Here is a 27,009-nt window from a genome sequence, read left to right as displayed (position 1 = left end):
ATATATAGGGGGATGTAGTACAATCGTAGAGTCATCACATGAAGCTGGTTTTTGAAACTTTGTAAGCAGGCTTTCTCGCAAGAGTTTATGTCAGTTGTCAAGAGCCTGCCAAAGATTTTTCTTCAGCATCTGTAAAGCTGTGACCATTTGTCCTGCCCTTCTCTGTACTTGTCTAATATCCCCTTATAGTCTTATTTAGCGATGTCCCACACATTTGAGTATTATTCTAGGATGGGTCACACGAGTCATTTGTAAGCCATTTCATTTGTAGATTGATTGCACTTCCCTAGCATTCTACCAGTAAACCGAAGTCTGCCATCTATCCTACAAAGTGCTACAGCCAGGTATTTGTATCAGTTGTCTGATTCCAGCTGTGACTTACTGCCATTATATTCATAGGATACTACTTTTTTTCGGTTTCTGAAGAGCACAGTTCGACATTTCTGAACGTTTAACACAAGTAGCCAATCTTTGCGCTACTTTGAAATCTTGTCTAAGTCAGACTGAATATTTGTACAGCTTGTTACAGGCAGTGCTTCATTACAGACAGCTGCATCGTCTGCGAAAAGCCTGAGGTCACTATTAATATTGTCCATAAGGCCATTAATATGCAACATGAACAGCAAGGGTTCTAAGACATTTCCCTGGGTCACACAAGAAATTACTTCTGCGGGGTGATTTGACGATGATGTTACAAACTTTCAAGTATGATGGATAGGGTACAGTTATCAATTTGAGGGAGGAAACGCTGGTACGGAAACAGTCGACAGGAAACTTGTCATTCTGATACCTCTGACAGTGGACCTCTTCTATTGCAAGGTCTTTGCCATCCACATTTTGAGAGGCGGTAGTATGGACTAAAACAAGGAAAACTGTCCAGTAAAAATGGACTCCAAACTGTGTACCCTAAGAGCTGTGAGCACTTGTCATCTTTGCTGTTGTGAAACATATCTCTTCTACTTAACAAATGCTCATAGCTCCAACGGTATGCCTTTTATAGCCCATATATATTGAATAGTTTTTTCCTAATTTTATTTCATTTTACCTCCTGACAAAGTATGGAAAGCAAAGAGCTTACAGTAGAAGTGGTCCACTGTCAGAAGTATCACACGGTTTTCGCTTATAACTATCGACTCTGTCATTTAGAGACCAGGGTCCGTTCCCTCAGATTGATGTATGCACCCTTCTCTATAATACCTGAAAATGTGTAACGTCATCACACAATCACTCTGTAAATCTGCTCATGACTCTCCATTCTAGATAACTTGCTGCGTCCTTCCTACCAAAAGATCCTCAATCCAGTCACAAATTTCGCTCCATACCTCATATGATCGGTCTTTTGAAGCATAGGTGTGGTACCGAGTGAAATGATTTTTGAAAACGAGAAAGAGTGCATCTACCTGACTGACTTGATCAAGGCTTTCAGTATGTCATGTGAGAAAAGTAGAAATTGGGTTCACAGAATCTATGTGTTCGGAATCTATTCCGGCCAATACGTACGAAACCATTATGTTCAAAGTGCTTCGAGGTGCTTCTGACGTTGTGGGGCGATGGGACAGCAAAGTATGGCAGCTGTGCAGAGGGCTGAGCCGTGTCGCAAGGGCCCAACCGACGTTTCCCAGGCAGAGCAGGGCGCGGCGCAGCTGTCGCTGCCCCGTGTGGCGACGTGCTGGACGCCAGCCGACGTCACGATCGCCGGAATTCCGCATTCGTCGCCCCGTCTCCCGAAGAGGACCAGACGGTGGCCGCCCGTATAAAACGCTCGGCTGGACACCGAGGCGCCACCAGTCTCCAAGTGTCCGCTGCCAGCAGCAAGCCGAGCACAGCAGGAGTAGCGAGCGACATGGGCCGCACGACGAGGGTAAGCTGCGCACCAAGTACCAAGTTTCGCAACAACAAAAACATTTCATACCTCCTGTTTTCAAATATTTTCTCCCTCAGTTCGTAATCCTCCCTCGTTCTCCTCCACTGACAAAAAATCTCTCGTTGTATAAACGGTAGTCATTTCGAATAACTCTGTCGCTGTCCTTCTCTCCTTATGTGATGCTAAAAGGCGAATAGGACGGATTCCAGGTTTTAGAATTCTGTTAACAGCCAACCATGGCAACACAGTTTTCTGCAGTCTCTGACAGCGATCTTTAGATGACAAAATAATTCAGGGATGTACGTTCGGATCTCGATGCCCGACGGGCGCAGTGTTTCAGCAAAGGACTACTTTGCCATCATCAGGTGCATTGATGTACAGAGATACAGTCGCATATCTGTCAATTATTTTGCAATCTTTATTTTTCTATACGACTCTTTTCAGCTAAATTGTTTTTCATCAGTAAACCTCTCACAGATATTATTTCTGCAGTTTTGGATACTGAATTTCTTTCCGTTCCTAGTTGAATGCATGGTCAGATATATCTTTCTCATGTTTCTCAACATTCACTTCTTCACTCCTCCAATATTAAGAGCTAAAGAGCGATTTACAGTCGAGACATGGACGTAAAATCTTACAATGTTGCACTAAAAAAGTGGTTGCAGTGAGTGCCGTTAATGGAAAAAATCTTGTTGTACTGAGCAAGGGGGTCTAATGGTTAAGACCATATACTCATTTTGAAAAAAACGAATTCGAATACCTATCTGGGTGCCCTGATTTTGGCTATATACGTCTGCATTCTCGCAGCCCACTTTATAGTATATGGAGAATTTACTTCGCACCACTTTTAGCCGTTCTCTGTCCTACCTCATTTGCGCAAGAGCGTCAGAAAAATGACTACATAAACAGTCTAATCCTTCACGTTTGCATGACCACTAGGCGAAACAGACTATCGAACAGATAATACTGTTGCGTGGTCTATCTCTATTATCGATTCTCTCGAAAGCTACCCAACGTTCGAGTTCAGTTGTCTGAGCTTCAACGTTTCCCTTCATTGACAAAGTCACTTCAGTCAAACCTTGGGGTTGCGTCTTAAAATTATCACAGGTTTCTTTCTAAATCTTCTGCAGCACTTCGTCTCTAAATACCTCAATACATTTTGCTTTTCTTTCATTTCGTCAATTTATTGTCACATGTTTAGTGCGACAGCCATCCAGCACTGCATAGATGTATACGAGTAGTAATGAGGACACGCCATTAGTCCTTTATTTGTGAAGCATCTATCCGTTTCTGTTCTGTGTAAATTATTCGAAACGTCCTGGATTAAGGGAAAACAAGCAGTGAACACTACAACTAACTGTATCTGGGGATAATATAACAAAATAGTCTCAGTACTCTGGCAGATCTTTGAAACTTATTTCTTCTGTTTACAGCTAGTCACATTTACAAGCAGTATCCAAGTTGCCCTGGCCGCATTTCTTGTCGTTCGCTATAAGGAAATAATGTTATCGCTATTGCTATTGCTATAGGTAGAGGCACAGAGGTGCAGCTATTTCCATTGATTTGTGCTGTCTTCTGCTTGGTTAACGCCTAATCACCGAATCAAGAACTTACAAATGTAGTCAAAGTACTTACTCAAGGATTTCATGTCATGTAGATATCACGCCCCTAAGAATTGCGTAAATATGTACACTTCCCAGCAAAAAAGTGGAATTATGCTGAATGCTGGCAACATAACGTAGCTGTATTGCAGTTTCTCTAATCGTTGAAACCCCTATGGGATGCAGTCGTCTGACTACACACAATGGTTACCACAAGAGAACAATGCACATTATGGCAGTCAGTCCAGATATAAAGTAATACCGTCATACAACAAATATTAGAAAACACATTATTACATATGAGACTGCCACTAACGCTTGTAAATTAAACTACATTATAATAAGAGACACTGGAGAAATCTTATCACACTCATTAAATGACTTGACAAGTTGTTGTTTGTTATCCGAATTTGAACCCAATGATGTTAACCAAACAAAGTTTGTGCGTATGATCGAGACTCGAACAGGCGTAAAGAGACGTAAATTATCGAAGTGTTCACCAGCACCAGTTTACGAAGCCAAATGTCTGAACCTTGAAAGAAATAAATAAATGCTCAAAATGTGAATTATATGCTAGTATACACAATTATTTGGCAAGGTTGCCACCAAAACTTTTTACTTTTACAATGCCCTAGCTTATCTTGCTAGAATACATATTTTCTTAAGCCTTGATCTAATCCAGAGCTCTTATAGTTGAAATATTTTGTGGTAGCTACGGTTGCCATGAGTGTATTCTTTAACTGAATATTTGAATAAAACATCAAAAGTAGATGTGCCTGCTTATGTTACAGCAAAGTAGCTCTAGCTGCTTTAGTATATACTACAGACTTGCATAGGGTAGATGAAATGTTTGATCCTTCAAAGGGTGAGCGTGGCTTTGTGCCCTGGGCCCGTACTGGCCGTAGCTTGCGATCTACCGGCCAGCCAGGTTGGGCGGTTGATGGGATGGCCGACCACCTACAGACGGTGCTGAGGCGAGACTGAAGCGAGTGAGCCAGCGGTGGCGGGTCAGCAGCGGCTGCAGGGCATGGCTCTGCCTCTGCCACTACTTTTACATAAGTATGTTTATGTCCTCTCCTGGCATCAGTATAAGAGCGGCAAGCAGAAATACACATCAGGCTGTCTGCTGCAATTGCTCATTGGGAGAGACAAACTCGAGATGAGTCGTCGCTCTTGTTGAAGAACGCGGATGTTCCATCAGAGAAACTGGCAGAAGGTATGGCGTGCCTCATACCACTGCAACGAGATGGTGGAGGAACTACCTTGAAAGAGGCATTATCAACAGACCTCCTGGCTTAGACAGGAAGAGAGTGAGCTCATAGCAGATAGACAGGGAACTAGTGTCTAACAGCAGAGAAAATCCATTTCTCTATGCAAAGAAGTTGCGGCCGGAGTCCAGTTTCCCTGGCTCCAGTGACACAATTCGCCGAAGGCTGAGGGACACTGGACTGCATGCACGATGAGCCGCTGTGGAACAAGAACGCGGCGAAGACAATGTTTTACACCAGCTGGCGTTTGCGGATGTCCTTACGAATGCGTTGTGGGAAAACGTCATATTCGATCTCATTATCGAAAACGTGTTGCCATCCAAGCTCCTTGGTGCTGTCTTCCAGGGTCGCATTTACTACTCTGGAACTGCAAAGCATCTCATTTCTTGGCAACTAATGTCCGCTGCGAAGGACACATTACTGTGAAGCAGCTCGTAACACAAAACACCTTCTTTGTCCCACGAGATGTATATCAATCACATTGCATTTGGTGGACGTATACAGGCTATTGTTTGAAATAATGTTTGTTATGGCTTATCCACTATTTTCTCCTTACGAAGTTACTATATGCTACATTCAATCGCCATCAGGCGGCGCTGATTTCGGTTTACGGTGACTTCCATAAATCTGTTATGGCAAATGCCAGGATCAGTCCTTTGAAAGGGCACACACGGATTCCCTCCCCATCCTTCCCAGTTCTAGATTCTGCTTCGCGTCTTATCACGCCTTTGACGAGATGTATCGTAATCCTCCTTCCTTTCTTTTAACTTCAATATGACTACTGAAGGCAAGTGTCGCAGGATGCGTAAATGGTAGTCACACGTACCAATTTTTGGGGACTCTGTCACTGACGATGGTAGTAAATCGCAGAAACTTCTTTCATCAAGGCCTGTTTGTCTTCCTGAACGTGGTGATTAATTTATTTCAAAACGATAGCACTTGAAACAGTACAACATGACTTTCTCGATTACTCACTCCATGCAAGTGATAGGTGTTTCAAATTACCTTGACTGCTTTCACCCTTTTATTGAACACAAACAGAACACAATGTCACAAATGTTAGACTTTATTCCGTTTCAGACTCCGTTTTCTAATGCATAATCGACGCTCCTCATAATGTCAAAAATGAGAAATATTCAAGTTGTCAAGGCACGAGCTACACTCCGAACTTGAATAAAATAAGACCATAGTTTTAGCAAGATCATATACAAAGTCGCCTTCGAGCATAATGAAACATAATATTATATCATACACAACGTTCCATAATGTTCTACTTGCTAATTCGAGCACAGAATAGACCGCTAGAGATCATGGGCTCTCTGCCCAATCCGTCGCGATCACTTGGATGTACGCCGGTCTGTATCAAGTGGCAGCTGGCTGACGCACTGAAATTCCTCCTGCCATGAGAGACACTCACGAGTACTTTCACAATCATGTTGTTGCAAGATTTTTCTTATTACTGACTGGTCAGAAAATGAATGAAACTGTCTGACCTTCTGTCAGGCTCAAGCTCTACTAGACCACGAATAGGTTATTCACAGCAACAGCTGAGGTGGAAGCTAACACTTCTCGTACCCTGTGCTGCATACCCCATTACGACAAAAACATGATGATAACATATGAGAAATTCGGTGGTTGGTTGAACTGAGGCTTGCTTGGAATGGCTAAGGCGTGGGTTCAGTTCGCACTGAGGCTAACAACTCTTTAACAGCCACAGACATACCCTCTTCACCTGCAGTACCACCGAGTAAAGAACGCAAGACTGTGCTGTGGTTTCAGATCAATATTATACATGTCTACTCGCTACTGTCTGGAACAGATTTGGGTTACTTTAGGCTGTCTGATGTCGAAGTCGCTGCTTGCAGAAAGACTGTATCTAGTAAGCTTTCTTACTCTAGTAATGTTATTTTAGTTCACAAAGCAATCGTCGTTAAAGTCATTTGACCTTCATTTCTTATTCTAACTGATCTTGAAATTTTGAAGATATTGGCACTGGGCTGGGAATTGAGTTCCGATTGCCATTTTTCTCTGGGTTTGAACCCTTGGAGATGATACTGTCCCATCATTTCGTTGTTTCCTCACGAAGCCAAAAACCCCCCCGCCCGCCCCTCCCCCTGTCTCTGGGAACGGCGCGGTCCTAACTACTAGTGAAAGAGAATTTGATAGTTGACATCTCTTTCTGTTGGGTCAACATCGAAGAAAAGCGTGGGGTTGGAGACCCAGGCAGCACAGCTACTAGCCTGTAAAATATGCTAGGGATACCATATTTTTCTAGAAATGCCCTAGCTGCTCCATGACGTGAGGACGGTAAACCCACACTGTAACAAGACAGTTTCTTCATCAGAGGCACAGTGTAAGATTAACTTAGTTACAATGGACAGCTTTTCCCGAACCGTAAAGTGCAGAATGCAGAGACTTGCGCCCAATAATCAGGTCATCACTGTCTCTAATTGCTGTCCCTTGAGACATTCGGTCTGCTCTCTACCTTCTTCTCCACAAGGTTGGAAACATGACAAGTTCCCTTAATGGGGGATCTGCCTCAGTTCAGTGACCTCTTGTCAGAGACTGTGGGCTCACAGACCACTGCAGTCCATTGCTGGATGGAAGCAATCAGTTTTAATCTACAGAGAGAAGATCACTCTGCATTCTCTGTACTTGTCACCTAAATCATTAGTGTTTCTGAGACCAGAGACAACTTATTGCCAGCTGATATGGATGTTTGGCATCCGTCAGATAGGGAAGTTATGCTCGGTGTCCTCTTTGTTGCAATTCAAGAGCATGCCTTCGTCAACATCGTTAATACAAACACAACATGCACTTATCATGCCCACCAAAACTGCAACAGTCACACTTGATACCAGCACTTGCCAAAGGTCTCTAAGTGTGTCTGGCAGCTTCTCAGATTCAGCTTTTCAGTAGTTTCATGTCAACGTGCATCTCATAACTTGTACTGCATAACGTAATGACAGGCTATGATCAGATATTCGTATGTGTACAGCTTCTATATTTTTATTTGAGCCTACTATGAGGACATTATCCATCAGATTAGACCTCTACAGGTAGCTTTATTCCAATAAAGGTTAATCTACACTTCTTGTTGAGAGATCTGTAGGATTCGCTGACCTTTTGGTTTTATAGAAGTATGAACATGCCGCAGATATTACAACAGTCGAAACTCCGATGGACTACCCACAAATGAAATTAAGTGAATAAATATTAAATTTCAGCGTAGGTACCATTTTTGTAATCAAATAGAAATCTTATCGCAGAGCCACCTACTTATATGTTTCCATATATCCTTACCCGCTCTTTATTGAGAGCTGAGTAAACATTAACATCTCTGTAGCAGTGGTCAGGCAGTTGTTTCAGACAGAGTAGAAGCCACAGATTAGTCGGCGGATGATCAGTAACGACACACATTTCGAGACATTCAGAAGCTATGAAAACTTCTTAACAGGGAAGGATGGCAAACATCATTACACGATTCGATGGTAGTTCAGAAGTGTCAACAAAGAATTATTGCTTTAGCGCTTAGTTGTATAATTCATCAAGGAAATCTTGCCTTTCTTAATTTTATGACATTTAACTGGATTTTCTAGATCTTAATAGGAATGCAATGGCGAACACGTAAGCTTTATTAACAGTGAGTTATGTTTAGTGTTGTTATTACAAAAGCGAAAATGATAGCATTGCACAAAAAGAATGTCTCTTTCAGTCTCCAGAGTAGTATACGCTGTTACGAAACTTCCTGAAACGTAATTATGAGATGGACAGCACTAGACAATTCATTCGAAAATAACGTCCTCTGAAGGTCGTAATAAACTATATTCTATCCTTAAGCCGTCATCTACCAAATCTTTTCTTGCGGATGTGGTTGCCAACTGCGGACTTTGGAAGTGTTTCAGAGATATACTGCGGATTAAAGAAATGATTTAAACTGCGAATGTTCTTGTTATTTCTTCGCTGGATAGAGCATTTACTGGTAAGGATAAAAGTCGAGGCTTATGACCAATTAATCAGCCAGCAATGATTTTCAGCTGAGAACCACAGAGGAGTAGAGCTGAACTCTAGTTTGTTGTTTGGTGTGCAGGTACTGGTGGCAGCAGGCCTGCTATTGGCAGTGCTGAGCCAGGATGGTATGGCACGTCCTTGGGGCCACGGAGGCGGCGGCCACGGGGGCGGCGGCCACGGGGGAGGTGGAGGTGGCGGAGGTGGTCACGGAAAACATCTCGGAGGACCTGGCGGCTACGCCCACTCCCACGCCTACTTCCACGGACCGGTAGCTGGAGCTCATGAGGCTGTCCACGGCGGTGGTGGCCACGGGGGTGGCGGAGGCGGCGGCGGACACGGAGGTCACGGGGGCGGCGGCGGTGGTGGCGGACACGGAGGACACGGTGGTGGTGGCGGCGGACACGGAGGTGGTCACGGAGGCTACGGTGGTGGCGGACACGGAGGCTACGGTGGCGGTCACGGCGGAGGTGGCGGCGGGCACGGAGGTGGCGGCCATGGAGGCGGCGGTGGTGGACACTACACCGACTTTGTCGTAAGTACATATAAAAGAGGATGTAATACCATCCAAATCTGCTATATTCAGCAAATCTAGTTTAGTTTGCCATTGGCTTCTCATAGACACTGCAACTGTAAATAGATGCCAATACAATGACGTAACTAGCAGACAGTGATGAGTGAAATAATTTTTGACTATGAAAAAATTGTGGGCCCAGTTTCATAAGGATTTGTATGTAAGACAGGAGTAGCAGATTTCAGTATAAAGCACTAAACTGATATGGGAATATCTATCACAGATTTTTAGTAACTTAAAATTCATGTAAGATATCCAGAAATGATACTGAGAATATAGGACTGACATGTGTCACTTAAACCTAGCTGTGAAGCGTTGGTTTCCATCACTTGAATCACTTTCTGTTAAGGAAGCGAGTATATAACAATCATCTAGAACAAATCACCAATATGTGAGACAATTTAGCTTATTTCTGTTCAATAGCTAGTAGATTTTAGGGTGATTTGTCTACTTTTGATCTTTACTGTACTGTGTTGTTTGTAAGCTTTTGTCACACTACTTGCAGTTTATTTTCTCTTTCTTCTAGTATGATTGGAACGAGTTACATTGTAATAAAGCAACATTTTGTATGAGCTGAAAATGTTCTCAGTTGATTGGTCATTTAGATAACCTTGTACATTCTTCTGCTGCCTAAGGTGTTATTGCTTCTTGCCACATCTTGTGCTTACCATGATCTGTTGTTTGCCTTACAGGCCTACCCACTGTACACCTACGGTTATGACGTGTCTGACAAGCACACTGGAGACCACCACGGACATAAGGAGGACAGAAAGGGACACAGTGTGATCGGTAAGCTACAGATACCGCTATAAAGTTTTGTTCATGTTAGCGATGATTGCAAGGGTCCACATCTTAAATAATTTGCAAAGAAAATATATAACGCTTTCGCAGCCCAAGGTAGGACCTTTTTTCTTTATTTCTTTGCATAATCGGTTTCCAGATACTCAGTTTCATTATAGAATTATTACGTGAGTGATTATATTGGACAGTGAAGAATTAGAAAGTGGAGCTAAATTTAATGTTTTTATATTGCGACGATGCCGAAGGCTCCATGTATTCAAATGGGCTATGTCCCTTCTTGAAGCACACGTGTGAAACAGTCAAACTGTTGAGAACAGTGCTGAAGACTTGTGAGACGAACTGCATCCATCCTCTTCATGTCAGAGACCAGCTAGCGCTTGCAGAGTAAATTATGTACAGGGACAGTCTTAAGTACCTCAAGGGTTTCAGGAGGTCACTGTGTCAAAACTACAAGACATACAGAAAATAGACACCTATTAATGGACGGATCACCTTTCCAAACTCTTACCTCGCATTACAGGTGCTTAGTATGGGCACTGTTTGTGACGTGGGAAATGTCGATATGCGTATGTAGTTCACTGAATCTGCTTAAGCGTACTGCCTAAAAGGCAATCCGACAACATGGAGCGGATGACTTTCTGCATGGTCTGACACGCCTACCAACCAGTACGATTACACCATGGCGCTTATTAATAATCCAAAATTGAAGAGATGATCTGTCCACTGTATGGTGCAATTTTTTTGTAGGTTCTGTAGTTTTCGCACTGTCTTCTAAAGCCTAAGAGGTTCTTATGGATAATCCTGTATATCGTCCGCCACATTGTTCATGTGTTAATCCATACGTGACTCCTGCAGGAGAGTACCACATCAAGGAGCCGGGCGGCGACGTGCGCGTCGTCAAGTACAAGGCGGACAACAAGCACGGCTTCCAGGCTCACGTGAGCGGCGGCGCCGCAGGCGGAGGACACAACGACCACTCCGGCTACCACAGCGGCTGCCACGGCTGCGGATCCCATCACGGAGGCGGCGGCGGCGGCGGTGGCCACGGAGGTTACGGAGGCGGCGGACACGGAGGCGGCGGCGGTGGTGGTCACGGAGGTCACGGAGGCGGCGGCGGTGGTGGTCACGGAGGTCACGGAGGCGGCGGCGGCGGCGGCGGCCATGGAGGTCACTACTGATCGACACTGTACCTGGACCAAACCATTCTGTAAACAGATTCTTCTTGTATGTTTGTTAATGTTTTTGTATAAATAAATGTTTTTAGCACATTTACTGCATTATTCTACTCACAATCGTGTACCTCGAACCAAGATATAAGAGTTGGTGTTGTAACATATTCCACTACATGGAACTTGATACTGAGTGATGCAAAGATTGATGAGAGACCCTCCATACTGATGGTTCTGAATAAGTGCCTTTGGATAATGAAAGTGTCCATGCTTGGACGTGTCACTAACAGCATTTTCCATCAAAGTATTGGTTGATCTTTCATACAGAGAAAAGCAAGCAACTGTGAACACCCTGGAATTCTTTCTAATTCGTCAGTATTATGATTGGTTTCGTGTGGTGCACCACAATTTCCTCCCTACTTCTAATTTCTCTTAATTTCAGTGGAACAGCTAAAGTGAAAACCTATTATTTCTTGTGTATGAAGGATGTTCATAAATTAAGATCTTATTGCTTATTCAAAATAGATAAAAAGGTTTATTTACAGTTTGTACGTACACAGTGACATAACATCTCCGCACAATAAACATACAAATGCAGACACTTCTCATATTATAACACCATTTCTTCACCAAAGAATGCTGCCACCTGATGCTTTAGCCAGTCATTGACAGCGTCCTTCAGCTCATCGCTGGATGTGAAGTGCTGAGTAGCCAGTCACATTTTCATCTTGGAAACGGGATAAAGCTCGACTGGTGTCGAGTGCAGACTATAGAGATTATCTTCAAAAATCTTCCAGCCAATAAGTCTGATATTTTATTCGTCGAGTTCACAAAAAAATTCAAACGTGTGTGAAATCTTATGGGACTTAACTGCTAAGGTTATCAGTCCCTAAGTTTACACACTACTTAACCTAAACTATCCTAAGGACAAACACACACGCCCATGCCCGAGGGAGGACTCGAAACTCCGCCGGGACCAGCCGCACAATCCATGACTGCAGCGCCTAAGATCGCTCGGCTAATTCCGCGCGGCGTCGAGTTCACAGTATGAGGTCGTGCCCTGTCGTTCAAGGCGATTGATGTCTTTGGTAATCATCCCTCACTACTTGTTTTGGACTAACTTTCGTAAGAGTCTCATAATAAACATGTGATATCACAATATTTTTATGTGTTACTCTCACGAAATATATTGTCAAAATTCCTTTGGTATTGCAAGAAATTGTAACCATTATTTTGAACTCCGACAGCGTCTGCTTGAATTCTTTGAGTTTATATGAAGAGTGGGACTGTTCCTTAGTTTCAGAGTACACCTACTGCACCCATGTCCCCATTCAAGATCGTCTTCAGAAATTCCTTCCTCTCTACATAGTTACGCTGGAGGAATGTCAAGACTGCAGTCACCATTTCAGTTTTGTGAAAATCATTTAGACATTTTAATACTCACCATGCACAAAACTTATTGTAACGTGACCTCCCTGTGAGTAGTGGGATAAAGCTCGTATGAGGACAAATTGATATCAAATTAATTAAATGATCAACTAATCCCCTCCTCCCTCCCACTGAAAACGTCATGGGTTTTCCCTAGTTGGCATGTGACCACCGATTCTGGGCTACTTTTCTTTATCACCCTATCCTCTGGGAAATCCCCACCCCTGCCCCCTCCCTCCCTGCCGATACGAACGCACTACTTGAATTTCACGCGGTTTTGAATGCAGTTTCTGGTGTGCTTTTCCTTATCACCCTCCTCTCTGGGAAATCCACAGCCTCCCTTCCTCCCGGAACTCTGCCCCACTTTTCATATCAAATTAACTGACTAATTAATTAAACAGATGAAAAAATGAAATAGCGCAATTGAGGTACCTCCTCTTAACCTATTGTGCCACTTGCTTATTCTGTCGTTGAAAACATGTGGCTTCAGATGACGTCTGAGTTATTTCAATAACGCCATTCCCCTCAATCAAACTGATTGAGTATTTAATTAAATCGATATCCTTTTGTGTGGGACAGTTTTCTGTGGTGAATATTGCCCCTTTAGAAAATATTGATTGACTGGCGGTAAATCGATTGCAGTGTGTGGAATATTGTTTATTTAAACATTTTATTGGATAGTCTGTGAAATATTTAAACAATTGTGACGCTTTTTCTTACTCCGATAGTGTAAAGAATACCGTCATGAAACACTCACCACACATAGTTACACTCACATGGATTGTGCTAAGTATATCTGGCCATCACTGGGCTGCACCACGCACTGCTGGGAGAAGTGGTGCACGATCCCTATCGGCTTCTGTGCTGCCACATGAAGGACCATCAGCTGTCCCGCAGTATTAGCCCTCCTCATGTGGCTACTTCCTGACGCATGGCACTGCTACATCTGCACGTGCCACTGGCCGTGTCTGGTTCAGACTGTGAACAAAGCAGTGTTTATCTAGGAAACCGCTCCAGCTTTTCCCTTGCAGGATCCTGGTGCATTTGAGAACATCTTCCAAGGCAAATGACTGACTGGAAGTAGATCCAGGTATACTGTTGAAGTCAATAAATTGGTTGACAAATTAATTTTGGTACTCATGATAGTGATGTAGGGGATATAAGGCAGACACGGTAGCTCACTGGTCTCAGTCGCAGTCAGTTTTTGGAAGAAGAAGAACCATGAAGTGTCAACAGCGGAGAGGGTGCAGTGATTCCCAGCAGATTAGGGAGAAGCAGAAGGGTAAGTACTTCTTGTTTGCCGGCCGAAGTGGCCGTGCGGTTAAAGGCGCTGCAGTCTGGAACTGCAAGACCGCTACGGTCGCAGGTTCGAATCCTGCCTCGGGCATGGATGTTTGTGATGTCCTTAGGTTAGTTAGGTTTAACTAGTTCTAAGTTCTAGGGGACTAATGACCTCAGCAGTTGAGTCCCATAGTGCTCAGAGCCATTTGAACCATTTGAACTTCTTGTTTAATAACACATCTTCATCCCTCTTGTTGCTTTATTACACATGTAATTTTTCTTCTTATTTTGGTCTCTGGAGATGACGTCCAGCTCTCAAGGACATGCAGGGGCATGTGATCCTCTAGTGGAAATGGTCAGCACGTTTAAACCGACAAATACGGATGTCGCCTCTGGAGGACTGTGCTGGACCCTAACACATGCACCATCTCAGAACACTGGTGTTACTGCAATGGAAAGTATTGATGTGGTGGATGAGAAGCTGCTGAATCCTCCTAGTGCACTTCTGCTTTTCATTTCAGCCTATAATTTAACAGCTAGTGGTTCAAAGCGCTTAAATATTCCCATAGAAGCATAAGTGGACAGTGGCTGGCAAGTTGTGTTGGAGATTGAAAATGCATCGGGAAGTGTTAAAGTACTGTTTACGGATTTGGAATGGGATGAAATGTGTCAAGCAGATCACCACATCAACCAGCAGATGACCTCCGAGCATTCTCCATTTCTGGACATTTACTGTTTGGGTCTGACGCTATATATAACCTTATTGCACAATGGTGTGACACTCAAGGTGAGATCAGGAGGTCGATCTGTTTCTCTGCAACACTTCATCATCACAAACGTGTTCAGCTTATGTACGGTGCTATCCCTTGTGCTGGGAAGACTGAACCATGGGTTGCTGTGTGTTCAAGCTGTGTATAAAGACATCATGAACTATCTCCGCCATGTCGTCTGAGGTGCCTTGTCATGGTCCATGTAACTCCCCTATCGGAGGTCCGAGTCCTCCCTTGGGCATGGGTGTGTGTGTTGTCCATAGCGAAGGTTAGTTTAAGTTAGATTAAGTAGTGTATAGGCTTAGGGACCGATGACCTCAACAGTTTGGTCCCATAAGACCTTACCACAAATTTCCACATTTTCCAACTATCTCCGTATGTATAGTGTGTATGCAGATGATTTAGAAAGTTTCCAATTCTTCTTCTTCATCCCATCTTCTTCTGCACCATCACAGAACCTGTCACTTATGACATACCCCTGATGCTTCACCCACCTTGCGATGATTCCGATTACATCAAGTTTTCATGTGCAATGGGCTCTTACAGAAAAATGAACACATGTAACAATAATATGTGTAGCCACTTTAGCATAATCATCTTGTCAAAAGAAGAAGCTGAAAGAACACTCATCAATTGAGAGAAATATACACTGAATTTAGTGCATACAATAAACAGTATTCAGGAGATACAGTAAACAATGAATCAGTGTCTTTTCTTGTTGATGTAAGGCAGCCCATGTATCATTGTTGAGGTGCAAGTGATTTTTTCCTTCATAACCCTCTTATTATAATGTAGCAACAGTAGCTCTTTTGGTAAGATGATTGTGCTAAAGTGGCTACACATATTATTGTTACATGTGTTCATTTTTCTGTAAGAGCCCATTGCACATGAAAACCTGATGTAATCGGAATCATCGCAAGGAGGGTGAAGCATCAGGGGTATGTCATAAGTGACAGGTTCTGTGATGGTGCAGAAAAAGACGGGATGAAGAAGAAGAATTGGAAACTCTACCTGATAGTACAAAAGTGATTATTGTAGGTCCATCCAACATCGACAAGACAGATGTTCTCATGTCACTACTAACACACCTGGATGGAGACTACTTTGGGCATGTATATGTATTTTCAAAACGCTATTTCAACCCAAATATCAGCTACTGTAAAAGAAACTGCATAGTGTAGATGTGTAACATACACAACATTCAGTAGAAGCAGTCAATGCTGTTGCTGTGGAAGACCAAGAGCAAATTCTATAATATTTTCATTTTGGTCGTGATATGGGTACTAACGTATTTTATTTGAGTCAGATATATTCCAGAATCCCAAAACAGTTGGTGAGGTATTATGCAAATCTCATTATGCCTTTCAGACAAGACAGTTGGAATCTAAGACACATTAGCAGGTACATGCAGGTACTGACATGATTTGGTAAAGATATGCACAGATTGCTAGAGTCACACACAGTACAGGTTTCTTGTTATTGATAAATCAAGAAAACTGAATAATGGTAGGTATGGAGGGAACTTCCAGGAGTTTCTATCTACATAGCTATGGGAAGTGGTGAGTATGTTAGTGTACATCACACCATGAACAATTTCACACATCAGGTGCTCAGCCCGAGAGAATAGATATGCACATGGACAGAGAAGGCATCTGTTCATAGATGGAAACTTTCAGTCTCTCGAACATAAAGTTAAGATGCCGGAGACGTATGCTCAGGCCCTGAGACTGCTCAGGCTTCTGAGACTGATCAACGAGTTAGATGCTAGGGTAAAGGAGCTAGAAATGTACACCCATGTCATTCTGAGACAGAAAATAAACGACTTAGCTGTAAAGGTTGGTGGAATTGAAAAGGAAGTTCTTGACTTAACTGTAAAGATTAAGCAAAATGTACATAAAATGCAGCCTGTGAAGTAGCCTACTTAATACATTGAAAGATGTCGACTAAGTCATTGCTGCATGGAAAGCTCTTTGAGAGCAGTTACAGCTGTTAAGTTTAGGACATTTGGATTGAGAGCAGACACTGAGAGAAATTTTTATACCAGTTAGTGAATCTCTCGATGAACTCTCAGCGAAATTACACAACAACAACGATGGAGCTATTGCCAGTTTCACTAATCGTTACAGAGATGCTCGGGTAGACAATACATTTAGTGTCAGTCGTGAAAAACCATACATGTTGGGCACACAGTCTATTATTTTAAAAGAAAATCAGAACAGATAGGGGATACGTAATTTCTAAGAACACTTCAGGTCTACTGAACCTAATTTTCCTAAAACCCTAAAAAACAGTAAAATTTTCACCCAAAGATCTGGATACTACAATCGACTGTGTACACAGGAAAGCAGGAAACCAATACAGTGCGAAGTAAAGAGACATTATAAAACCGTTATTATTAGATTGTCAGTATAGCATTGGTGATGGTATTGACATTCATCATAAAAGGGGCAGAAATCAGCCCTCTCAGTACATATACTAGGATGACCCCAATGAGATTACAGATCGACTATGGCTACTCACTGCATCTGCTGCCACAGCAATTCTGCTCATTCGAATGAGGTTGTCTCAATAATTCAAGAGCTTAGTGAGAGAGGTATAATCGAATGAGTATGGAAACAATAGCTTGAGAACTGCACAAACCAGCATGCTAAACATATCCCCATAGGTATGTTATGATTAAATTTTTGGGTGACTTACGGCAGGCTGATCTTGTAGATATGAGGGAATATTCAGATGGGAATAATGGGTTCAAATATACTTTAATGGTTATTGATACATATTCCAAATTTCGGCATTACCTGTTAAAACAAAAATGGGGAGAAAGGTCACAGATATGTTTGAGTGGTTGTTGCAGACAGGGATGAATTAATGCCCTGACAACCTCCAAACCAAGTGGTGGAGACTGTTACAACAGGTATTTCAAGACAAATTAGTGATATGGAGTATATCACTCCTGCACATTCGCCCTCTGGAAGGTGTGTACCATGAAACATCTGAACAGAACAAAACGTGGATACATTTTAATCTTTGCGGCTCATACAAAAGGACAGATAACCTCACAGAAATAATTGCACAGTATAACCGAATCAAAATTGACACCATTCGATGTTCATGACAATGGACTCATGGATATGGTCTACTACCTTATTAAAACGCTCGATCAAGGTAAACATAAATTTAATATGGGTGATTTGGTAGGTATCTCAAAACACAGGACAACATTTGAAAACTTATACATCCCAAACTGGTCGGGTGAGATATTCACAGTTTCCAAAGTGCAGAGAACAAATCCTAGAACCGAAATCTTAAAGAATAGCAGTGGCACTGAATTGTCAGGATACTTTTACACCGAGGAAATGCAGAAGAGCTCAGAATCCCACTTGTTTCTCATAGAACATAAGATGTCGAGGATGCAGCACTAGTTAAATAGCTTGGTTTGTCTGCAACACAGAAAAGCTGGACTGACGCTGACGATTTTCTGTGTAATGGGATGCACAAAGCGCAACCAGCACATAGCATAACATGCGTTATAGTAGATGCATCATAGGAGGCTGTGCTTTCTTGGCAAACTTCCCCTCGAACTGCACGTTCTGGGGTATAATTACTGTGGAACTGGTATAAAACTTCAACAACGTTTGGCTTGTGGCGACAAGGCGTTTAACCTGCTTGACGAGGCGTGTTGGGAACATGACATTGCATACACAAAATGAAGGGATCTCCAAGGATGTCGCACTGTAGATCGAACTTTAGCTGATGAAGCAAAGCCAATATATGCGAGAAAGGATATTGGTATAGGACAGCGCATTGCAGCATTTATAGTTGATAAAACCATGCATGGTTTGGGTGTGAATTTCAAGCAAGTTATGAACGCTGCATGTCGTGCACAGAAGAAGAAGAAGAAGAAGAAGGCAACGATGAAGAAGAAGAAGGCGTGTTTAAAAAATTGTATCCTGACAGCGATGGATGCAGCTACAAGCATTCTGAACCATAAAGGACCCGTTAAAGCACCCAGGGTTCTGTCAATACCCAAGACATCAAGTGGTATTATCTCCTTCGTTATTCCTGCCCCCTCAGGTCACTCAGTGATGGGTTCAATGGCTGGTGGTGCTATGGCTATCTCAAGAATAGTGAAGAATACACAGAACTCCCAGGAGCAGCTAGAGGAAGCAAGAAGACATAACCACATGATAGAAGCAGCAGCCATTGGAAAAGGAGACCATACAAGGAAGGATTAGGTCTCTTCATAAATAAAAAAAATGCTTATTAGCTATTTTACCAGACGGACCGCTTACAAACACTGATCTGCTAAGGTTGTAAGGTTGTTAGGAAAAAAATTCAACATTCCAGGATTCTGTAGTGTGTTCATCTGGGATACATTACCGAAGACTATGTGGAAATCAGGTGTAATTGTGAATTTAAATGTTACTGTGAGACCAGAAGCCCATTTGGTGGCGTATGTTAAGAAAAATACAAGTAACGTCTACTATTTCTACTCATTTGGAGACTTGCAGCCGCCAGAAGAGTTACAACGATAATTCACCCACAGAAGTCGTGTGTTCTATAGTTTTCAACGCTATCAAGACTTAAATACTCACTTACGTGGGCATCTGTGCATTATATTTCTCCTAACATTTACGAAGAAGCATATATTTAAGGAGATACATTAAGTATGCAACCTTCAGATGAAGTTCAGATGTAATATTGTGTACTCTAACTTTAAAAGATCGATCGCTAATATTACACCTGAATTACTTCCCAATGATTGATTTAACAAATGGAGAGCGGAGAATTGCACTGATGGGATTGGAGACTTACAATAGCATTCTGAATATCACAGAGGATAACAACAAACTTCATCTGGAAATTAGTGGTGAAAAAGAAACTATGGAAATAGAATCTGGTGAATAAGACAGTGATGATTTAAATGATGTTTTAAAACGGTCTGGAAAAGGGATTGCACTACGTGCAAACATCAGTACACTTATATCTGAAATAAAGACGACGGGTGCAATGAATGGCGTTAACCAGAAAGGTTCAGTAGGATGGCTACTGAGTTTCACAAAAGGACAGGTTTTGTTGAAGTATCCTAATAAATTCCACAGATCTGACCAGACTTAGGACAGTCTTACTGTCGGTACTATCCGTGTCGAGTGCAACATTGTAACAGACTCTTACTTCAACAACAGATTGATCCATACAGTTTATGAATTCTTCTCATCAGTGGAACAGGGCATAACATCATTGAGATCCTTACCAAAGCTATTTACCTCCCAGTAAGAGTTCAGGCTTAGGACTACCTGGAGCTGTGTATTGTCGACCAGCACAATCAACTTGTCAAAATTCGTGACGGGGAAATCATTGTACAGCTATATCTAAAGCAGAACCAGCAGAGACCTAGAACGTGAAGAGACCCAGAAGCTGCGTTGGCCTTCAACCATGTGGGACATGTGGGAGGCAGAAGCGATGACCTGTAACTTGTCAGACTGAAAGCGTCGGCAGTGAACTTCAGCCACCCCAGAATGCAGTGTCCCCGCATTCTCAACGAAGAGAGGATGGGCGTAAGGTATAAAATCAAAGTGCACAACGCCCAACGTGCCACTTAACAAAAGAACAGCAAGCTGATAACACGCGTAAACTGCAAATTTCTTAAATCAGTAGATTGTAGCCGCGGAATGACGTCGTTCTACATAACTATCCTAGTGGAATATGGCGAGTGTATTATATGCCAGGAATACTTCTCACATAAACATTATGCATCAACCACATTTAACAAGAACGATGAAAATTGGGATTGTCATCGAACACCAAGACCCTTACCCTTCCCGTGCAAGAGTTTCATATATCTTAATGGATGACATACGAAAAGGTATTGTACGGCTACAGTGGCATCGAACCATACACGTAACGCTTTACCATTATTTTATCATAACATATGATATGAACTTAACTAGGTCAAGATTGATAGTACATGCAATGTGGGCATAACGTCAATTATTAAAACGTTCATCTCTGTTTCTCCCTCGGATCTGCACGATTTAGAAAACGCTGGATGATTTATAGACAAGCCAGTGTATGGAACAGTGGAAGACTACAAGAGATTTAGTGCATTTATACCTTTAAAATAGCTTATGAGATACTTCGAGAACATGCGGGGAATTGATCTGAATGCTAAACAGGAACATATTCTGGTATGGAGTTCAATGGATATCAACTCATACCTTCAACCAGTTCAAGAGGAGAACGAGATCACCATGAATAAAATAATATGAAAAATGCCACACACCGCTGTATCTGATGAGCAGCGTTTGAAGCTCTTATAGTTCTGAATGCTGGGGTATTTCTGCCATTATCTTTCTGTTCATGAAAGGCTTTCGAATACCCAGTACTTCTGACTGTAAGCAGACAAACGTGGTCTGTTAAAACCGCTACTCAACTGGAGTCACTCATTTCACTATACTTGCATTTCAGACAAATAGACGAGGGAATATAGCAAATGATTCCACGAAATTTGATAATTGTATCCACAATGAGATTTTCACTCTGCAGCGGAGTGTGCGCTGATATGAAACTTAATGGCAGATTAAAACTGTGTGCCGGACCGAGACTCGAACTCGGGACCATTGCCTTTCGCGGGCAAGTGCTCTATCAACTGAGCTACCCAAGCATGACTCACAGCTTTACTTCTGCCAGTACATCGTCTCCTACCTTCCAAACTTAACAGAAGCTCTTCTGCGAACCTTGCAGAACTAGCACTCCTGAAAGAAAGGATAAATCGGAGATATGGCTTAGCCACAGCCTGGGGGATGTTTCCAGAATAAGATTTTTACTCTACAGCGGAGGATGCGCTGATATGAAACTTCCTGGCAGATTAAAACTGTGTGCCGGACCGAGACTCGAACTCGGGACCAATGCCTTTCGCGGGCAAGTGTTCGAGTCTCGGTCCGGCACACAGTTTTAATCTGCCAGGAAGTTTCATATCAGCGCACACTCCGCTGCAGAGTGAAAATCTCATTCTGGAAACATCCCCCAGGCTGTGGCTAAGCCGTATCTCCGATTTATCCTTTCTTTCAGGAGTGCTAGTTCTGCAAGGTTCGCAGGAGAGCTTCTGTTAAGTTCGGAAGGTAGGAGACGATGTACTGGCAGAAGTAAAGCTGTGAGGACGGGGCGTGAGTCGTGCTTGGGTAGCTCAATTGATAGAGCACTTGCCCGTGAAAGGCAATGGTCCCGAGTTCGAGTCTCGGTCCGGCACACAGTTTTAATCTGCCAGGAAGTTTCATATCAGCGCACACTCCGCTGCAGACTGAAAATCTCATTCTGGAAACATCCCCCAGGCTGTGGCTAAGCCATGTCTCCGATTTATCCTTTCTTTCAGGAGTGCTAGTTCTGCAAGGTTCGCTGAAGAGCTTCTGTTAAATTTGGAAGTTAGGAGACGATATACTGGCAGAAGTAAAGCTGTGAGGACGGGGCGTGAGTCGTGCTTGGGTAGCTCAGTTGATAGAGCACTCGCCCGTGAAAGGCAATGGTCCTGAGTTCGAGTCTCGGTCCGGCACACAGTTTTAATCTGCCAGGAAGTTTCGTTTGATAATTGTAGGTTGACTAATGCCAGAGTCTACCCTAATTCTGAATTTTACCCATGTGGTTATTTAGATCTGGGGTGGATGAAAATGTATACAGTCCATCATACGACAGCCATGCAAGGTTCCATACTTCATACTATGAAGAGAAAGGATGCCTACTCAGTCCACGGAAAGTGAAGGAGCTAGCGCCAGACATCATAAAAGATTGCTCAAAACAGAACGAGACAGTAAAATCTGGGCCTACAGATGTGCGAATTGATTTTGAATCTTCGGCAAATTTCCCAGAACACACTGCAGCGCATGCTCTAGTTCTACGTGACTGTGTGATCAACTAATGCCCTCTCACTGGTGTTGTGCAACGACTGGCATAAATGAAGAGGTGCTGTGTCGTATCCAGAGCATTCCACAATGCATTTGAGGTCTGGGCACTATGGGACTCAACTTCTGAGGTCATTAGTCCAAATGTATCTCAAGATGTGTACATCATTGCAGAAATTCTATGGTGATGAGCATAGACAGTTCATATTTTAAGATGTTGCACCATAGCATAAACAGAAGATGCCGGAATAATAGAGACATTCTCAGCAAACATTGCATTAACGAGGTCTTTCAAGGATTCGAAGTGTGCTAAAACACGCAGGAGTGGAAACTAGTTAACATGTAACTACCAGGGAATTCTCTGGGATGATCCTAGCTTATCCTATAAAGATAATGTGACCTTGCTTCGATTATTAGACCACAAAGATACCATCATCTACTTGAAATGGAAGAAGAAGATCGCAAGCATGCAACGAATTTTCAAGTTTGCTGCTAGTCAAGAGCTGTATTCTATGGGTAGCCTGCTCTCCATCGGCTCAAGACGTAGAACAAAGTGTGTCAAAATAGTGCTGTGTTGGCTCATGAAAATGTAAAATTACTTTTAAGTTGGATGAGCAATAACTGACTTTTCATCTCACAACATGTGTACAGTTTTTTAAACTTATTTAACCCTTCTCACACTTTCATATATATATATAGTATGCAACTTTTTTACAGATATTATCCCTGTTTTTTTTTTTTTTTTCAAGCACAGAAGAAATAATTTTCCACATGTTTGCATTTGTCTTTGGAAGTGGACATGGTCATATCCCTCGTGCCCCCTTAAGTCAATTTGTGCTGCACAATATGCAAAATCACATGCAACCATTCTATATATTTTGTTATTTTACATGTTAAACTTTACTTTCATGTTCAGTGCGAACTGGGATAGGTTTTTTTTTTTTTTTTGTAAATAACAGCGACAAAGAGATTTTTCATTTATTCAGTTCACACAGGTACAATTTCGTTCTCGAGATTCCAATTTAATTCCTGAGCCCACAATTTGCATGTTTTTCACTAAATACTGTTTTTAACAATAACAAACAAAAATTTACTGGTTGAAATATTGACAATTTGCACATATATATATAAATATATAAACCAATGTAGATATACTTTTATTGTAACACTATACCAATCACAATAGTAGCAGTTACATGGATGAACAACAATGATGTTGATAGGCAGTGAACTATATACACTTAAAAACTAATCTGACTTGGGTGGCTAACTATTCTATTTACAAATGTACATGGCACACGACATTCTAGATATGATATTTACACTTTTTTGTCATATAATGTGCAATTTTATACTTTCTTTTTCGTTGGTAGGTGTAAGTGTATTTATAAAATTGTTTTTTTTTTTTTGCACTCATGGTGTGCAGACACACACAATCGCACTCATTCTCCTCCTCTCAGTCAGAGTCCTGCACCCCTTCTCTTGCTACAAGTGAGTAGTGTGTGTATGGGAGAGTTTGAATCCGGTCATCATAAATGACCCTTTTATCGTCATAATGTAACAGAACAATCTTACACTGCAGCATAGTGTACACATCGTGTCCTCTCTATTGAATAATAGTCTGCTATACCACATGTGGTGGCTACTGTGTAGCACGATGAACACCATTGTACAGGCACTGCATACAGTCTTTGATAGAGAGGGCTCTCGATGATTTATGACACCTACCCTTAGAGCACCTCTGGGTGACATCTTCAAATGTGTGATCCACATACATTTTTGAACACAGACCTAAAAACTCCACAATTGGCAATCCATTCACCTCATCTTTCATAAGGCTGTTAGCTTTCTTGTTCTGTGGAACAATACCATAAGGATTATTGGCCATTCATGAGGATATGTCGAATTCATAACTGTGGTACCTCATTGCTTCATATGGATCACAGTTCCTCACCCAATAGATGAAGCTATTTCTATCCATACAAAGCAATTTAGGACCTGCGAAATGAGTTTTCACAAACTCATGGTGGAAAAGGTACATTTGGAGATCAGATAGATCTAGTATTCACATCCACACATAAATAGGTTTCTTGAAATCTACTGCAGTCTTTGCCATCTTCATGGCAACGAAGTTCTTACTGAGTATGGTGATCTGCTTAAAATTTGGTCTGGTGATGCATTTCCTTAAGCCCCATTGCCCATCCCATTCGGTTATAATCAAAATTTCACGACATTCCCCCAAATTCTCCAATGTTTTGCTGAAAAATGAATTATCCATTAATTTAAAATAATCTTTTTTGAAGTCACATGTTGCGGAAGCCCTCAACATTACATTCAAATCAGTACACTCCTTCAACCAGAAGGACTGATTGAAGGATATAGCCCAGTTGATTCTAACCACGTCAATTCCCAAGCTGAGACACTGGTGAAGATTATGATAATGAATAATGTATCTCCACTTATTCCACACTGTTGTCATCAGGTTTGGGTTGGAGCCCCCTCACGGAATTTGCTGCTCTGGGCACAGCAGCAAATTCTCATATGCATCATGCAAACTAATAGAGTATGTGTGTTCTGCCTCCACCACATACCTCACATCAGAATCATCCGCTATACCCTTGATTATTCCACCTAATCCCCCACTTTCATTTTCAGGCACCCTTGAAAACTCGCCAGTCAGCAGTGATTGTTGCATGGTGTGTATAGGTGAGTTATTCACTTCGAGGATCATGATCGAACTCGAATCAAGGGATGTGTTGAACCTGTCTCTCATCTTGGTGTGTGTATAGACACTTTGGCATATTCCCAAATGGATTCGTCGCTCAAATAAGAAAGAAGCATGTCGGGAATCAATTTCTGCTAGACAAGGTAATGTGTGGAATATTATTTATTTAAACGACCTGCGGGATGTAAGGCGATATATGGAATATGGCTTATTTATTTATTTAAAGAATTTCGTGGGAAATCGATTGAAGTGTGTGGAATATTGTGTAAACAATTTCTGGCAGTCAATGCAATTAATAGACTATCGTTTATTTAAGCAACTTGTGGAATACTAAGCAGTGTTTGGAATATAGTTTATATATTTATTTGAAGTATTTTTCGGGAAATTGACTGCAGTGAATGGAATACTGTTTATTTAAGCAGTTAATGGGAGACAAGGCAGTATGGAATACTTAAAGAATTGTGGCGCTTTTCTTATTCCGACTGCGCAAGAGATACTGTCATGAAACACTCACTATATGTAATTATACTGTCAGAGATCGCGTTAAACATATGTGGAAAAAAAAACACCTTTCATGTTGCTGACTTCCAGCTCAATCGCACCGCACTGCGTACTTGACACATCAGGGACTTGAGAAATTTCTATCGCAACTCATGCTCTCCCTCTCTCTCTCTCCCTCTCTTTCTCTCTCAGTGGTTGCTTCCTGTTTGTGTGAAGAAATGTGTGCAAACACACATTGACCAACATGTCCCCCACCCCCTTCCCTTCAATCCTCCTCCCCTGCCCCATCCCTCTCGCCACTCATGCACACTTGGCATTGCTAGTCAGTGCATCGCTTTGTTCTCACACTTCCTTTGCTATGGAAACCTGTAGCTGTTGGAACAAAGGCATTCAAGGTAGTGTCTGATCCCCACATTTGTTCTGAACTAAGTAGTGGAGACCAGGATAACCCCCAGCTGTGGATGTCTTGGAAATACTCCCTCACTCTATCCAATTGATTGATTAATTAATTAAATCGATAACTTTTGCTTCCTCCTGGTGGATGCTGAGATTGGTATATTTGGTGGGATTCGATCCCAGAACTGCGTAGTTTCCATACTGTTCTAGATTTTTTCCCCTTGGTTCCTATTGGTGGATATTGGCACAGTTAGGTCGGTGGTAGGAAGTACGTTAAGCTGGAAACTTTCAGCTCAATTGCATGCTATGTCCTTAAACAGTCCGTGCAGGGATTGGGTTGGTGTAGTTGCTTGCTATACCACCCTTGGAGACAATACATTGTATAATTGGGTATTTGACTTTGCAGTTGGGTTTTCAAAGTACTATAGAATTCCTAAGCTTGTTCTCTACACTACAATTGGAAGGAGTGGGATGGAGAAAACTACAGTAAATACCACTGCAAGACAGAGTCTACTTCGATGCATTGAGAAGAACTGAACACAGCACACTTAAACTACGATCCATCCCGTGGTAGTAGTTGTCATGGCTAGATGTCGGACATCACTGAAACACTCGCACATCCCGCACACTCATGTCCAAATGTCCACACACAGCACCCCAGGCCAGATGTGCACTGCCAGCAGCCACAGTGGGACTCATGTCTCAGTAATTGCAGCCCATCTGCAGCT

At 42.2% G+C, this 27,009-nt stretch overlaps 1 protein-coding gene across 2 annotated transcripts in view; it reads left to right on the top strand.

Annotated features, from left to right (window-relative positions):
• Positions 1 to 1,795: 1,795 nt before the first annotated feature.
• The window catches only part of LOC126101085 (uncharacterized), a 63,230-nt gene continuing 38,016 nt past the window's right edge, over positions 1,796 to 27,009 (top strand). The window contains exons 1-4 of one of the 2 annotated variants that reach the window (XM_049911764.1): positions 1,796 to 1,861; positions 8,824 to 9,276; positions 10,008 to 10,104; positions 10,972 to 11,311. In XM_049911764.1, coding sequence (XP_049767721.1) covers positions 1,844 to 1,861; positions 8,824 to 9,276; positions 10,008 to 10,104; positions 10,972 to 11,294 — 891 coding nt within the window. In that variant the 5' untranslated portion in view covers positions 1,796 to 1,843 and the 3' untranslated portion in view covers positions 11,295 to 11,311. Of the gene's footprint in view, positions 1,862 to 8,823; positions 9,277 to 10,007; positions 10,105 to 10,971; positions 11,312 to 27,009 lie in introns of those variants that run through there. The other variant, XM_049911763.1, reaches the window with a different exon arrangement.

Source organism: Schistocerca cancellata, chromosome 9 (assembly GCF_023864275.1).
Source record: "Schistocerca cancellata isolate TAMUIC-IGC-003103 chromosome 9, iqSchCanc2.1, whole genome shotgun sequence".
NCBI classification, from domain to species: Eukaryota; Metazoa; Arthropoda; class Insecta; order Orthoptera; family Acrididae; genus Schistocerca; species Schistocerca cancellata.
Note: the sequence above shows the minus strand (reverse complement) of the source record. Positions and strands in the feature narration are given on the sequence as shown.